We start from the raw sequence: 16,999 nt of genomic DNA, 5'->3' as shown, positions 1-16,999 counted from the left end.
CCTAGCCACAAGACTGTCGCCCATCCTGCCCACCCTTTCCTAAACTTCTTACCCCAACAGGAGAGTAGGTGGGGTCTGAGAGTCGTGTCAGGGTCTAGGAGCGTGTGCCTGGCGCTCCTGTACAAATCCCTGGTTCTTCCACCCACTCCTCAAACTGGGCATTATTCGTCACTTTGTCCAGTCGGGGTGTCAGGTGGGAAAGAACTGGCACCTTGCAGCACTTCTAACATCTGTGTATAAAGACTTTCTTTAAATGTTTAAACAAACATATATCTGCCCCTTTTGTTGGCCTAAGTAAGTAAAAACAAGCAAGTTAACAGCCCTTATTTCTTGGTGCTTATGTAAGTTTCCCCAGTACTTAGAAATATATTCTTCAAGTTTCATAGCATATCTGTAATTCCACAGTTGCAATTCTGTTTTTACAAACCAGGAGATATGTTTTCCTCTCCTCCCATGCCTGTCATAAATGTGAGCCTTTGCTGTGCCTTCCTGCAAGTGGTAAAGCTTCAGATGTATTTCCACCCACTATCAGGTGATGTGCAGTGTTGGGTGCGAGAGCAGAGAGGCGCAGGGGTACTCAGGGTCTAAGGCAGGACGCAGGGGGCTTGTGGAGGAAGGTGCTGGTTGCCACTCCTGTGGTCCAGCCGTTTAACCTGTAAAAGGGGTTATGAAATCAGAACCTCAGGATGATTCTCACAGTGCAGGGGGATCTGTACTGGTGTACTACACTGTGTATGTATTTCTGGTACTAATAGGTTCCTGAGTACATGTTTATGCAAATGCCTTGTTTTAAATTTGCTCCATGGAGTGGTAAGAACTTCGTTTTAGTGGAAATGCTTGTGGGTACTTCTAGGTGCTTTTTGCATAGAAGCCATTGCCATTGTTTTGTTGTGGTACAAACTGTTAATCACTTTTTTTTTCCTTTCAAATCATCTGGAAACCACCTGATGCTCTCTTTCTAGATGCCCTGGAGCTTCTCATCAGAGAGTTGCCCTGGAGAGACGGAAAACTAGTAAAACTCAGACGGAGATCGAGAATGAAAATGGAACCACGGCCATAGATCTTCCAGCTACTTTATCACCCGAAGCGGACTGTTCAGGGCCGACCCTGACATCGGTGTCCCTTCCCGCCTGGACGGAGGAGCCTGGCCTGGACAACCCCGTCTTTGAGGAGAGCCCCGCCGGGGACAGTACGTGTCCGCCGCCTGTGTTCCTCGCCTCTTCTCAAACCGGGCGTTGCCTTCCTCCCCACCACTCCCTGCTGCTCTCCCAACATGCGTTTTCTTTCCTCTTTAAAAAATTAATTTTGAGATATAATCCACATAGCACATAACTCACCCTTTTAAGTGCACAAGTCTGACAGTTTGCAGTTTAGAAGCAGAGCTCGGAACTTACTCTGAGGAAGGTGACCCTTCCCTCCCTCTTCTGTTTAGTCCATGATTCACTGGTTGTTGACCTGCTTCTTACTGGGTGTTTGTGTGCAAACGCTTGTTGCTTCTTGACCAAGAAAACAACAACATCAAGAGCAACAAAAATAATACCGCAAATTATGTGCTGCCTGTGTCACGCATGTGCCAGACCCTTCCCACCCGTTAGCTGACTAAATGCCGCTGACGGTGCTGTGAGGTGGTTTGTGACAGGAGAGGCCTGAATCTTGAGGGACGAATTGGTCAGCTTGTGCCGCCAGGGAAGGGCTGGGTGTATATCTGACCCCACGGCCACGCCTGTGACTATTGCTCTGCTCTGGTGGCCGCCACGAATCTGACTGTTCAGCCACTAGGAGTGAACAGAAGGCCTGTAGTCATGGATCTTGGGCACGTCTTGATGGTTGGCCCTAGGTATTTATTTTTAAATATACTTTTCTTGAACAAATTCCAAATTTTACTACAAATTCAAATTTTCCCTGCCCCAGCCATAACCCTTTTCCAAGAGCCACCCCTTCTTAGAGCCTTTGTGACTCCTCTCTCACCCCGTGGTGATCACATGCCACAGAGTCGTCTTTATGCTGCTTTGCATTATTTACACGTGTTCCACCGACCAAACCTTCTCTCGTCAGTTAGGTCGAGATGACGTTCTCTTAATATTGCTTCATCAGATCACTGTGTCGCCCCTCGTGATCTGATACGTAGTGGCTATTTGTGATAATTCACTGATCACCTTTGGAAGAGGAAATGTTTAGATAATCTTAACAGATATTTTTTGCCATTCTGCTTTCCTTATCCAGCGGTATTGCATAGTTCTTTGCCATCTACTAATGTAAGATGACTTATTTACCTGAAGATGATAACCAAAATATAAACTGTTTCTCTTTCCATCTATTTCTCTCTCTCATTTCTAACTTGGCAGCCACACAGCAGCCACTTAGCTTACCAGAAGGCGAAATCACCACAATTGAAATTCACCGGTCTAATCCTTATATTCAGCTAGGAATTAGCATTGTGGGTGGCAATGAAACGCCACTGATTAACATTGTTATCCAGGAAGTCTATCGGGATGGGATCATCGCCAGAGATGGGAGACTCCTTGCTGGAGACCAGATTCTTCAGGTATCTGTTTTAATTACTGTGTTAACTTGCACTCTTTTGTTCTTATTCATAAGTTTAATACAGAACGTTATGGTACTGTGGAACTTGAGTTGTATAGAGGTTAGGTTTACTGTCATTATATGCAAAACAAGTCAGAATTTATCTGTAATTTCTCCTGTTGCCCATGTACGCGGAATGTATTTTTTCTCCCTACTTCATTTCCAATCCCGCATGTAACTCTGCTTGCAGTGATTGGGCCCTTGCGGCCGGCTGGGCTCTTCCCGGCCTGGTCTGCAGGGCTGGCTAGTTCGGGGCCATCCCACCCATGCTGACATCCTCTTATCCCAAGCCCAGTTTTCTCATCCACCCATCACCTGCATTGTCTAGTTTATCTTCCTCTACTACACTGATTACTACCATCTGGAAAAGACAGAACGTGCAGCACTGGTTAGTTACAATTTATACCATGGGATTGAAGCTGGAATTCAGAAACGATAGCCGTCTCTTGTCGGCTCCCTAGTGCACTCCACTCATTAACCCTTGGTGCCACCCTCACCTTCTCTATCAGAAGATGATATTTAAGAAAAAATAGCTATTCCCCAAAAAGAACTAGCTTGGGACAAGATGTTGTTTTCTTAGAGGGCACATGGGACTGAGGGGAGGGGGAGGGGAGGATTCTTCTGTATGGGACGGGAGTTCTGCGGCTACTGGCCTGGGTATTTGAGTCATACAAGTGTAGATGATAGTTGAAGCTAAAAGAAATAATAACCTCCAGAAGGAGAGAGAAGAAATATTCGTAACAAGGAAAACTATCTTCTAGGAACCCAAGCTCCAGGACTCCTCCCTCCTTCGTTGTTTGGTCCTCACCGTGATGTGTTGACACCCGCCCCTCACTTCCCCTTTCCCTGCTCCCTCTTCAGTCCAGGCCCCCACTGCTGTGTCTAACTCTGTACACACCCCCACCAGACGTCCCTGCCGCCCAGCTCTCCACTCTTCAATCCGACAAAATCACTGCCAGGTTAATATATCTGTAACTCTGCTCTCCTTGGGAAAATGTGATTAGAGCGTCACACCCAGACTGATTAATATTCACGGTCCTCTGTGGTCTCTTGCACAGCCTGTCATCTTCATCGTAACCCTTCCTTTTTGCTTCACGCATAGCAGCTGTAATGTTCTAGGCACTGTACTAGCCACTGAGAATACAGCTAAGAGCAAGGTACTCCCCCAGTCCTCGTGGAATTTATAATCCAGTGGAAAAGCCAGACATGGCGCTCTTCTTGCCGCCACCTCACTCCCAATTCCAGCCTGTCCCATCGGGCTGGCTTGTCCACCTTCATCCTTAAAGCCTTGCTCAGCCCTTCTCGCCCGTTCTGACCTCTCCTTACTTGAATTACTGACAACATTCACTGCTTTACTCTTCATCTCTTGGTGTATAATCACAGTGAACTATTTAAATGGGCTTGGCTTTCTATGGTGATTGCAGCCACCCTAACGGTACCAGTTGTGATACAGATTTCTCATAGTGCTGTGTGTGTCATAAGCACAGGAAATACTTGCTGAATCAGTAAAAGAGTGGACTTGGATATAACATCCTGTCAGGAATAGCCATCTCCTTTATTAAAACAAAACTTGGACCCACTGGGAATTTTTCCACTCCCACTTATACGCTGCCCCTCACAGTGTGTTATTCCCACTTTAACACACTCGGGCCCCAAACCCTTCCTTCATTGCCCTTAGCAAGGCTGACACAGACTGAACTTTCTAGCAGTGTTTTGTTTCTTACTAAATACTAAGAAATAGGGGGTACAGGAAGCGTAACCAGTCCCGCTTACATAAAATCAGCTTCCTGCTCAGACCGTAGCTAGCTCTTCACTGGGTTTACTAGTAAAAGATAGCTATTTACTGTATGCTGTAGTTGCTGTCATTTTATGACATTAGCACTCTAGCTGCACCAGGCTGGCAAAACCTTCCCTGTGTTCCCGACTTCCCAGCTCGCAGTCTGAGTCTGCTGGCTGCCCTGGCATTTTTGACACCCGGGCGGTCCAGATCAGGAGAGCCCACATGCCCCCGTCTGCAGCTCACACAGCGTTCTTTCTCTCTCCCATTTTCTCCGACTTCCAGCCTATTAATGTGTACATTCATTTTTGTGTTTTCTTTTTTGCTACCAGTGATGTACTAGCATTGGGTATTAACATTTGTATATATTACTCATTCTTTTTCTAAATTCTAAAGGTGAAAACAAATGCTTTGTTTTTATCTGCATTTCTTTGAATACCATTGAGGTTAAATAGTTTTTCAGGCTTTATTTGCTAATATATTTCAGCAGCGGGCCTTTTACTCTTCTATTTTAGAGAATTGTGTTTAGTAACATAACTGAATCCTTACAACTCAAAATTATAGTTATCTGAAATTACTGACTACATTTTTGGAAATTAACTCATAGCTGTAAATTTACATTGTAGAAATTCCAAGGCACTATTATTGTTTATGGAGGCACACATATTAATATCTCTAGTAATGATCATCTTAATAAGTCCAGTTTAATGATTCAAATTGATAAGAAAAGTAAGAACACATAACCTGGTTAATGGATTCAAAAGGATCTCTCCTACTGTGGGCCCTAACTTCTGCTCAGTTTCTGACTGGTATGCTGGAGCCAGTAAGTAAAGCCACACCCCTTGCCCAAATGTGGAGTATTTATGGTCATTCAAAAGTAAACACTGGGAAAGAAGGCTGCTTGGAATTTTTTTTACTACCTGGTTTACTACCTGGCCCAACTCTGTATAAGATACATAAATAACACAGCGAGCCAATCTGAAAATCCCCAAGAGTGGTCAAGATGGTTTATTATAGAGCAAAGAGCTGCCAAGCTGCCTGTGCTTTTATTTTAGCAAACTATATGCAGTGACGGGGTGTAGCTTTGGTTTTCCCGCATTAAACACACACACACACACACACACACACACACACCTTATTCTACTAAATAGCCTCTTTGAAGAGGAGACCCATATAACCTTCAAGGCCTTTTGTGATGCAGCCTTTTGAACAGTTTGAAGAAAAAAAATATTGTTATAAATTACATCAGTGTCACTATTAAAGATAATATAACTTTTAAAGCATTATGAAGAATGGGTATTTTCAGTCTGATCTATCATCAATGATTGAGGCATGTTCAGTTTTGAGGGAAAATAATTCCAGCCATGTGTTGACTGCATTGGTACAAAACACATTTAGCCAAAGTGGTAGAGTTTACTATTGCTGGTGCTATTGTTACGAAGCCTGGAGACGGTATTTTATCCGGTCTCTGCCTTCTCTGCATTTTGCCAGCCACCACACATTCATGAAGGAAAAAATCTTCTTCCAGCTGTGGGATATTCCACACCTACTTCACAAGGATACTGTGAGGCTGCATGCTTGCACACGGCTATGGCCGGATTTCAGCCAGATATTTCGTAAAGTCATTTGTGACATACCTGAATATAAGGAAAACTGTGAGCCTAGAGATAGGTAGCTCTTAGCTGAGTAGCCAGAAATGATGGTTTTTGATTAATGGATTCATGTCAGGCTAGTTTTTTTAGAAACTGCCTTAATTTTCTACTTGACCCTGTATTCAGTGTTTTTATTGAGGGCTTGGATGGCTACCAAATGCACAGATGTTGCAGACTTGGGAGAATAGCAACTTTGTGTATGACATCTATGAATTTGATGACTGAATTTTTAAAGATGCCAACAGGCCAAAATCAACAAAATTCAAGTTAACAGTGTTCAAAACTATCAACCCTAGATTAACAGAAAGGGGGGAGGTCTTGCTTCACGTAGATTTCATGTGAAAAAAATTTAAGGAGTTTAGGTGATCACACCTCACCCAGAGCCTGTCACATAACCGATGTTCAGAGCGCTGGTTCCCCCTCACTTTCACCTCAGGCTGATTCAGAGGAACTCTCACTGTGATAAATACTAAGAACTGTGCTAATCTCTTCCTCTAACTAGGTAAATAACTGAAGGTGGGTATATTTTGTCAGTGATGTTACAGGTCCAAGGATCAGTCACTGTACTTTATTTCAAGGTTATAAAGTTTAATAAGTAAATGTTCTGTATTAAATTATGTTACACTTGTGTGCCAGAGAATTAGAGTGGAATTATGATTATCAGCTTTTCTTTAAAGTAAAAGTCACTCATCTAAAATAAGGCTGTATACTTGAGATATACCACTTTCCTTAAAATAAAACTCAGTTTATTTTCTCTAGCTTAAGTGTATTTCATTTTGGAAAAGTAAATTTGTAATCCAGTAGAACTTCAGTTTCTGTTCCACAAGAACTAGTCTTTCATGAGCACTTGCAATATCTGATGTTGTCTAGTCGTGCACTTCCTGACCCTATGAAGTGGATGGTAAACACGTTTTACAGGTGAGGAAACAAGTTCTGTAATTTGCCCGAGGTTATCCAGTTACAGGGCAGAACCAAGGACCCTCATTCAAGACTATCATTAAAGCCTGTGATCTTGACGACTATTCTCTAGTTAATGCTAGTCACTAAGTTAATTTTAGGAACTCTGTACATTTTAAAATGCCTTTGGAGTGCTTGTCTTTGTAAGTAATGATTGTGTATCATTTTCACAAAGTCAGTTTCCTTCAGAACCGTTACATGAACATTGCTACAAGTTGGGAAGATGAAAGATGGTCACACTTCGGTCATCACCCTTTTTTCCAGGTCAACCACCACAACATCAGCAGCGTGTCCCACAACCACGCCCGCGCCGTGCTGTCGCAGCCCTGCAGCACGCTGCACCTCACCGTGCTCCGCGAGAGACGCTTCGGCAGCCGCGCCCACAACCGCCCCGAGGTCGGCTCGCCCCGGGAAGAGGTCTTCCAGGTGGTTCTTCACAAACGGGACTCTGCCGAACAGCTCGGCATCAAACTTGTCCGCAGGACCGACGAGCCGGGCGTCTTCGTCCTCGACCTGCTGGAAGGGGGGCTGGCGGCGCAGGACGGCAGGCTGAGCGGCAACGACCGGGTGCTGGCCATCAACGGCCACGACCTGAAGCACGGGACGCCCGAGCTGGCCGCCCAGATCATCCAGGTGAGCCCCACCTCGCGCCCACTCCAGACCCTCAGCCTCCCTGCCGTCGCTCAGCCTTGGTTCTCACTAGCAGGCAACACAGGGATCCAGGGGGGTGCTTGAGACTTCGTTGGACAGTCAAGCACAGCTCCCTAAATTCTGCACAGTCCACACCAGTCTAACCTCAGCCCAGGTGACTCCCTTCTGGTCTGCACACCCATGAACTTCTGGGCGGGCTGTTTCTGGAGGAAAGGCCCTGCAGTTTCACGTGGCAGACAGCAGTGTCCACACTTCACAAGGGAGAAGGTGAGACCCCAAGGAGCTGTGGTCACCTGGTCTCTTCACTCACCTCTCACCTTTACTGCACAATCCATAAAAACGAGGGGGAAAATCACTTTTTATTCAGAGCAACTTATCTCTATAGTGCTTTTTTTTTTTTTGGTAAAGGAATTCAGAGCATTTCAAACACATAACATTGTCCTCACAGTATCTCTGGAGGTAGTCATGATTAGAGAAGAAACATGTTTTCAGTAAGAGCATCAAAGCAGATACATTAAAAACCGTCCGAGAAGATCTTCAGGCTCTGCAGCGTGCCGTGGCATTTAACGTGGCTGTCTCCTGCAGCCTTGTAGGAGGGCGAAGCAAAATGGGAGTGTTTAAGCGAGCACAACACACGCTACCAGTGGAAACCAAGCATTAGTTAATATAACCGAACTTTTGGAATTAAGGTCAGTTGATAGTCACAAAATAGGTATATATATACATAGAATCAAATAACAGTGAGATTTTAACACTAAGAAAACCCAAGTCTCACTCCCCTTTAACCTACTCCCTTTTCTCCCACTTTTTGGTTCAATATAGCCTTAAGGAAACACACACACATGCTTACACATACACACACACACACTCACAGCCATATTGCATTGAGAGGTGGTTCAGGTATTGGTCTTATTTCATAGACTTGACGCTTAAAAAAATTGAATGCCTTGAAATTCCCTCAAATCAGAGGCAGCATTCGGGGCACCAGGAGCTTTACCTGTGGATCACGCCAGCTGCTGCACTGCTGAGAACAACTTCATCTTGGGGCGGGGGGAGAAGAAGAAAGTTAATCCATTTTGGGGATTTGTTAAGAGAAATAGGCGAGTCGAGTGGACTTTCTGAAGTGAGAAGTCTGATCAGTAACATGGAAAGGAAAAGAGAAATATATTGCCTGTATATATTTCAGGCAGTGTTAAAGTACGCTAATTCCTAAACAGATGGTCCATACTAAATTTCTAACCAAAATGTAGAAAATATAGTTACACAGGTAGAAAACACATTTAAAATTTTTCATAATATATTTTATTTGGATTTTTATAATGCAAATAGTTGCATCATATTTTGTGCTGTGATTTTTCCCAGACTATAGAAAACTCAAGTTGCTCAACTTCTTTTTGAAAAAAAAAAATGAATAGTCTTATTGAGGATTATAAAAATAACACGTATTCCATGTCTAAAAAGGAGTACACTGAAGATAAAATACTGAAAATAAAGAAGTTAAATTCAGTCTAAACACCCCAAGCTATATCAGTGTTAAGTGTTTGGAGGACATCCTTACGAACTTTTGAGTGTGTATGTCCACAGACAGATACAGATTTACACAGTACTTACACACGTGCTTATCTTGTAAATTCTGAGTTTGCAACTTTTTCTGTCAGCAGTGTGTTGTGAACTTCTTACCATGAAAGTTAAGTGTAGAACCCCATCATGATCTTTACTAGCTGATTCACTCAGTGTTCCCCTATGGACAGACTTTCTTGTTTTGTTTTCATTTTAAGACATTTTGCTAAACTTCCCTCCAGAAAGATCAGATCATACCAGTTTATACTCCCAGCACCAGAGTGTACCACTCAGCTATGACTTAAGGGTATTGTTATTTGAATATCTTGCATTTTTAAAAATCTTGAATTCAACAGAACTTTTTTTGCTGTGTTTGAAACCCTGACATATTAGACGTGCATTCTGTTTAAAGTCAGCCTAAACCCAAATGTTGGTCCATCATTTAAGTCCTAAATGCCCACTTCCATCACATGCACAGAATTTTGTCTCTCAAAAAATCTAGAAAGATCAAGGATTTGTTTCTATTAATAATAGGTTTTGCATAAGCAGGGGTTTTCCAGTAAAAGTTGAAATACTAATTACAGAATTTGGTGGTTATGAGGTAGTAAGCAGTAATGAAACTAATTCTGTACATTGAAGTAAAGTCACAGATGGAGCGTCTCACCACTTCACACCATGCAATCGAATGATGTGAAGTATCAGAATTTTCAACATCAGGATTCTACTTTGGTATTTACCCCTTAGATCAAGTACCCAGACTCTGTGCTTTGGGAATCTGGCCACGTATTAAGTGTTTTTCTTTCAGTTATTTTGAGGAACTTGTTTGAAATTTAGTTGAAGAAAATGCTTGAATAAGCAAATGTTTTTTAGGTGGACATAAAAATTAACACTTATTCTCCAGTTTAAAAACTAAAAATAATACAGTGCTGTATGTCAATTTATCTCAATAATTGGGGAAAGAACTGAAAATAGTGATTTCTTAACATTACTGACTATAATCATGAGGGAGGTCCCCACTTTCTACCACAATTCCTTGAAAGCAGGCCATCATAATTTCCCATAGGAGTAATAATGCAATTGGGAATTGTGGTCATGACCAAGAGTCACCCTCAAATATATCAGGCCTGTACTTTAAAAGCAAAGATAAAATAACTTTTAAAAGTAGATGTACATCTACGTTTAAAATATATATGGATATAGATAATGGGCCTCTAAATTTAAAATGATAGTCACAAACCTCTAAGATAATTAACGTAACACAGGTGTGTGTGCAATACACACACTATATATATTTATATAAATACAATCTTATACAGGATCTCTAGAATCATTCTTTCCAGGATTATTTAAGCTGATGTCCTATTTTTGACTCAAACTTATAGCAAACAGAAACGAAGCTGTGCATACTTTCGCTGATTATTACTTCCAAAATAGCCACCATGGAATTTATTTTTAAAGTCACAGTGGATTTTAATCAGGTTTCGAATCAGTTCTTCCTATTACATTCTTTCCTTTGCTCTCTCCCTCACAACGCCAAGGCCAACCTTGAAGGGGCAGAGAAGTATCAGAAGAAAGTTACCCTTCAGGAAATCATGGGGAGAGAAGAACACGGGCAGTTTGCTTTGCCTGGGTTGTGTGGAGGCGGGCCTAGGGAGAGTCTGTCCAAGAGCCGTGCACGTGCGTCTCAGCTGCAGACGTCTTAAAACATGAGCTCACAAGACGAGCTCCCTTCTCCGACCGCCGGGTGCCTGTGGTCCCCCCCAAGCAAGGCACTGGCTCGGTGAGGAGGAGTGCCTGTGCTTTGTGAAATGAGAAGCATCGTTAATGACTGGCAGTCGTGTCTGTGTGTTTTCTCCAGGCTAGTGGAGAGACGGTGAATTTAACAATTGCTAGACCAGGGAAACCCCAGCCGGGAAACGCTGTCCGAGAAGCAGGAACTCAGAGCAGCCAGCACCACGCACAGCCGCTGCCTTACAACAGACCCAGCTCACATAAGGTAAGGTGCCTTCTTTGTGGTTCTTAATTCATCCACCCTCAAAGGATGATCGTTACAAGCTGGTAAGATTTATGAGGGCTGTTAACTCTGTTGAGAAGGTGCACGTAGGTGTTCATAGGTGTTTGGGATGCGCAATGTGTTTTGCTGCCTTGGAGAGTGACTGCATTGTCTCAGTCCCTCAGCCAGTAGAGCTTCTTGGTGGGGAAGGACCCTCTGCCAGGTGATTGATGAGAAATGTTTGATTGTCCAGAAAAAATCTCCGGTTTTAGTTCTGCTTGAAAGTGGGGTTTATCTTGGCTTACTCATTTAAATGTGACGGTTGTGTAATTGAAAAAGCATAGTGAAGACAATGATTGACAGCCTGTACTTAGCAACTGGGTAGCTTGCCTACAACAGAGTTAGATATGTGCATATTAAACATATAACTCATAAATTTCGATAGCTACATGTATAGCATATTTTTTTTTGTTATATGAATAGTATAGGAAGACTGCCCTAAATCTTTTAAAATTCTTGTATGTTGAGGTTTTTCCCTGCTTCTTCAATATTTCACCGGTTTTATAATATATACCAAGGTCATTTACCTGTGCTGAGAATCTTGATACTGTCTCACTTTAGTTGCAGAAATTTAAAAAGGGTGGTAGTTTATTCTTTTTTTTTTTTTGGTAGTTCATTCTTGATATTGTTTCCTTCATTTGAATTCACTTTCTGGTAGGCTGGGATTTTTTATTTTTTTCCCCCTTGTTTTTCGGCTGAGCATGTGGGATCAAACCCGTGCCCCCTGCAGTGGAAGCACAGAGTCTTAACCACTGGACTGCCATGGAAGTCCCAGGCTGGGATTTTTTAAATGATGTTTACTCAACTGTGTGAAAATATAAGCTAAATATGAGCTTCCAAAGTCACTCTAAGTAAAATTACAAATTACTAAACAAAAACATCTGTTGGTCTGCTTAAAACCACAGGAAGTTCCCTGTGTGCTAAAATGACTTCTTAATGTAAGTACAGTATTTGAGAGAATACTTAACCTTTGGAATGTCACAGGTACCCTAAGAAAGCATCCCTTAAAGGCACAAGTACTTTTGGCCCATCAGGTTTATCTGGTTTTCTGAGCTCAAGTACAGACTTGTCACTGGTCTTTGGTTTAGTTAATACTTTCAAGAAATTGTAACCACAGACTTGTTCTCATTTCTGAACTGAAACTGAAATGTATGAAGGAAACCTATAATATTGCCTTCATGACGATGACTATGAAAAAGGAGTTATTGTTTTAGAGTTTTGAATAGTTTCATATGGCTTGTCCTTACTTTATGCATTACATATATATTCCTAAAATTACAATATAAGGGAAAAATTGATTATTGAACCTTTTATGTCATTGAATTTTACAATAATTTGAGATACGAGTGTCTATGACATGATTTTAAGACAATTTTTAAAACTACTTAGTCATTCCAACATTCATATAGAGAACTCTGCTTATTTGTTTGGGGCACATATTTTTCTCTCAACTCTGCTGCTAACTCTTATTGTCTTTAATTTTCTGTGACAATGTTTTAAATAGTAATGCTGAATTTATTCTTATTCTGTGTACTCTGCAACTGTTATTGGTTAGAACAGCCACATGTAATGTACTTTTAAGTGTTAGCTATTTGCTACTAATATACTGCATTTGTTATATAAAATCCTGATTTAGAAAAATAAGGGTCTCCTAGGGAAAATAAACATAGATTCACAAGAAAACCTATTCAGATGATTATAATCATCATTAAAAATTGCAGTATACATTAGCCTGCTACTAGGCCTCTTAAGTAGCTGCTTAGATAAACATTTGTATGATTTAGAACTTTCCTTGAAGTATTCTGAGTATAATCTTTGAAGTTTGGTTTGGTTCCTGAGGAAAAAAAAATGTATATATATCTGAGCCATCTAGGAATAAAAGAACCACCTTTAATTGATTAAATACTTGCAAGCCAAAAGTGCTTATAAATATACTCAAGACTGAGTTTACATGAGTTGTCTTCATAATAAAGTGGGTTTTGCCCAATTTTGAAGGATACTAAGATTTTATACCTTTAAACAGGAGACTGCCTTAAGACATTTCCAGGTTTTCTACTAGGTCATAACGTTTTCTAGGAACACTTGGCTGTTATCGCAGGTAGTTCCCTTAATAAAATTTCAAGAGTACATGGATTCCAGGACCAGAGAAAGGGAGATGGGCCTGCAGTTCCAGGGCCTGATTCACAGATTTGTCAACACTTTCAAATAATGTCACTAAAGGAATGTTATAATTCTGTAAATGTAACTCATATTTCTATTGTTGATATCGTTAATAATGTTAATTATTATCTGTATTTTCTCAGAGTTGATAAATGTTGGAAACCTTTTGAGACATTAGCTTCCACTGTTACATTTAACAGGACAGTAATCATGTGGTGTGGGTACATATAAACAATATGTATACATATTATGTGCACGTATGCAAAGCATATGTTTATATATTTGCATCTGCTCAAATCCCTATGCAGGAACTTACAGTTGTATGATTTGGGGCAAGCTACATGACCTCTCTAAGTTGTTTCTCCATCCATAAAATGGGGCCAATAATAGTACTTACTTTTCAGGACCACTGTGAAGATTAATGAAATGATGCATGTAAAGCTGTGAGCTTTTTTGCACATAGTTAAGCCTTCGATAAATGTTATTTTAATATTCGTATTGCATATGTACACCTTGATTTTACTGAATGCTAATTCAAAAGAAAAGTGGTATTTTAGATTCTCCTTTTCTTACTTCCAGGAGTATCTCAGTAATAGGTAACAGTAACAAATGTCAATAAAAATAGCTTTTCCCTGAGAATATAGTTTGTTGGGGATTGATTTCCCTGTTATTAATTTCAAAAATTCAATTATTTCATATCCTTTTAGCTTTTCACAAATTTTGAAGGTAGATTTGCACCTGCTTCATGATTGAGTGCTCTGATAACCCTTGTTAGTCAGAATCAGAAGACAGCTCTGTAGCATTTTTCTGGCAGTTAGTAAAATCCACACTTTTATACTATGTCAACTTTTCTCTCAAAGAATATAGGAGAAAAATGGAAGTAAAATTAATTGGCTTGTCTTCAGAATCTTAAAATTCAAATGCATTATTTACTTTTTTAGAACTGATCATATCTGGGAGCTGAAGGTAATTATACAAATCATATGCTTATCTTACTTTGACTTCCCCTATGTCAACAGTCCTGAGTTTTTCCGTTCCATATATAGTCCTGTGAAAATACAGTAGTCCAAAGTTTGCCATTGTGATCCACAGGGCTCATGTGCCTCTAAAGAACTGTGTATTGCTTTCAGTTCTATAGTGATTTTTTTTTAATGACTTTATAATTGCCACGTTATGTTTTGACTTTAGCTGTCATTACTTCAACTATATATGTTATTCATCACCCAATAAATTTTTCCTCTCACGTTCAGGATCTTGCCCAGTGTGTTACATGCCAAGAAAAACACATTACTGTAAAGAAGGAACCACACGAGTCCCTTGGAATGACAGTAGCTGGGGGCCGAGGAAGTAAAAGTGGGGAACTGCCCATCTTTGTGACCAGTGTGCCACCTCATGGCTGCCTTGCACGTGATGGCAGAATCAAGAGAGGTAAGCTAGGATCTTGTACAGTTTCACCAAATCTCCAGAAGTCAACTTACATTTTTAAAAGTAAAGAATGTCTATAAAGTTTTCTATTAAACATGGCTTTTTAAAATCCTTTAAAATGTCTTGTACATACTGGAAGCATAAAGCCTCTCTATAAGGTTAGAAAAATGCCTAACGTAAAGGGAAATTGCTGAAGCTTAATAATCTTTCTAACAGTTACTGTTGGATTATTTTATGTTGGAAAAGACCCTCTAAGAGATTTATGCTTCCAGCATTATGGTAGACCAGATACTCTGAAGGAGCATCTCACTGAAATACACTTGTTGCCTAGTAAAAAGGTGTCTAGGTGGGAGGAGGATCACAGAAGAGGTGGAGCAGAGACAAACTTAATAAAAAGGAGTGGTTTTTAGGGATTAACTCATTCACAATTTCACAGCCCCCATTGATTGATACTATATAATCTGTATGGGTGGGGGTGGTAGTGGTAAATAGCATTCTCCATACACTTGGTTTGTTCATATGGAAAAGTGAGTCTTGAAAGCTGTTTCTCCAAAAATGAAGTTGGAGCCCTGCCTCACACCATACACAAAAATTGACTGATCCAAGACCTAAATGTAAGAGCTAAAACTTTTAGAAGAAAATCAAGTGTAAACCCTCATGGCCTTGGATTATGCAACAGATTAATCAATGGTTATCATAGATATGACACCAAAAACACAAGCAATAAAAACAACAGAAACGATCAATGAAACTAAAAGCTGGTTCTTTGAAAAGATGAACAAAATTGATAAACCTTTAGCCAGACTCAAGAAAAAAAGGGAGAGGGTCTAAATCAATAAAATTAGAAATGAAAAAAGGAGCAGCTACAACCAACGCAACAGAAATATAAAGGACCATAGAGACTACTACAAGCAACTCTATGGCAATAAGGGACAAGCTAGAAGAAATGGACAAATTCTTAGGAAAGGTACAATCTCCCAAGACTGAACCAGGAAGATATAAAAAATATGAACCGATGAATTACAAGTACTGAAATTGTATCTGTCATTAAAAAACTCCCAATAAACAAAAGTCCAGGACCAGATGGCTTCATAGGAGCATTCTATCAAACATTTAGAGAAGAGTTAACACCTATCCTTCCAAAACTATTACAAAAAATTGCAGGAGGAGGAGCACTTCCAAACTCATTCTATGAAGCCACCATCACCCTGATACCAAAATCAGACAAAGATACCACAAAAAAGGAAAATTACAGGCCAATATCACTGATGATGAACATAGACTCAAAAATCCTCAACAAAATACTAGCAAACTGAATCCAACAGTACAATAAAAGGATCATACACCATGATCAAGTGGGATTTATCCCAGGGGTGGAAGGATTTTTCAATATCCACAAATCAATCAGTGTGATACACCACGTTAACAAATTGAAGGATAAAAACCATATGATCATCTCAATAGATGCAGAAAAAGCTTTTGACAGAATTCAACATCCATTTATGATAAAAACTCGCCAGAAAGTGGGCATGGAGGGAACCTACCTCAACATCATAAAGGCCATATATGACAAACCCACAGCTAACATCATACTCAATGGTGAAAAGCTGAAAGCATTTCCTCTAAGATCAGGAACAAGACAAGGATGTCCACTCTCGCCACTTTTATTCAACATAGTTTTGAAAGTCCTAGCCACAGCAATCGAGAGGAGAAAAGGAAATAAAAGGAATCCAAATTGGAAAAGAAGTGAAACTCATTGTTTGCAGATGACATGACACTATATACAGAAAATCCTAAACACGCTACCAGAAAACTACTACAGCTCACCAATGAATTCGATAAAGTAGCAGCATACAAAATTAATACACAGAAATCTGTTGCATTTCTATACACTAACAATGAAAGATCAAAAAGAGTATTAAGGAAACAATCCCAATTGCCATTGCATCAAAAAGAATAAAATTACCCAAGAATAAACCTACCTAAGGAGGCAAAAGACCTGTACTCTGAAAACTATAATAAGACACTGATGAAAGAAATCAAGGATGAGACAGATGGAAAGATATACCATGTTCTTGGATTGGAAGAATCAATATTGTCAAAATGACTGTACTACCCAAGGCAATCAGCAGATTCAGTGCAATTCCTATCAGATTACCAATGGCATTTTTCACAGAACAG

General features: G+C 40.4%; 1 protein-coding gene across 7 annotated transcripts in view; it reads left to right on the top strand.

Moving 5' to 3' along the window:
- Window positions 1-16,999, top strand: part of LNX2 (ligand of numb-protein X 2) — an 86,791-nt gene that overhangs the window by 53,331 nt on the left and 16,461 nt on the right. For all 7 annotated transcript variants that reach the window (XM_036831201.1, XM_036831198.1, XM_036831197.1 and 4 more), the window contains 5 exons: window positions 963-1,189; window positions 2,346-2,545; window positions 7,234-7,602; window positions 11,039-11,176; window positions 14,644-14,821. In XM_036831201.1, coding sequence (XP_036687096.1) covers window positions 963-1,189; window positions 2,346-2,545; window positions 7,234-7,602; window positions 11,039-11,176; window positions 14,644-14,821 — 1,112 coding nt within the window. The remainder of the gene's footprint in view (window positions 1-962; window positions 1,190-2,345; window positions 2,546-7,233; window positions 7,603-11,038; window positions 11,177-14,643; window positions 14,822-16,999) is intronic.

This window comes from Balaenoptera musculus, chromosome 18 (assembly GCF_009873245.2).
Source record: "Balaenoptera musculus isolate JJ_BM4_2016_0621 chromosome 18, mBalMus1.pri.v3, whole genome shotgun sequence".
Lineage (NCBI taxonomy): Eukaryota > Metazoa > Chordata > Mammalia > Artiodactyla > Balaenopteridae > Balaenoptera > Balaenoptera musculus.
Note: the sequence above shows the minus strand (reverse complement) of the source record. Positions and strands in the feature narration are given on the sequence as shown.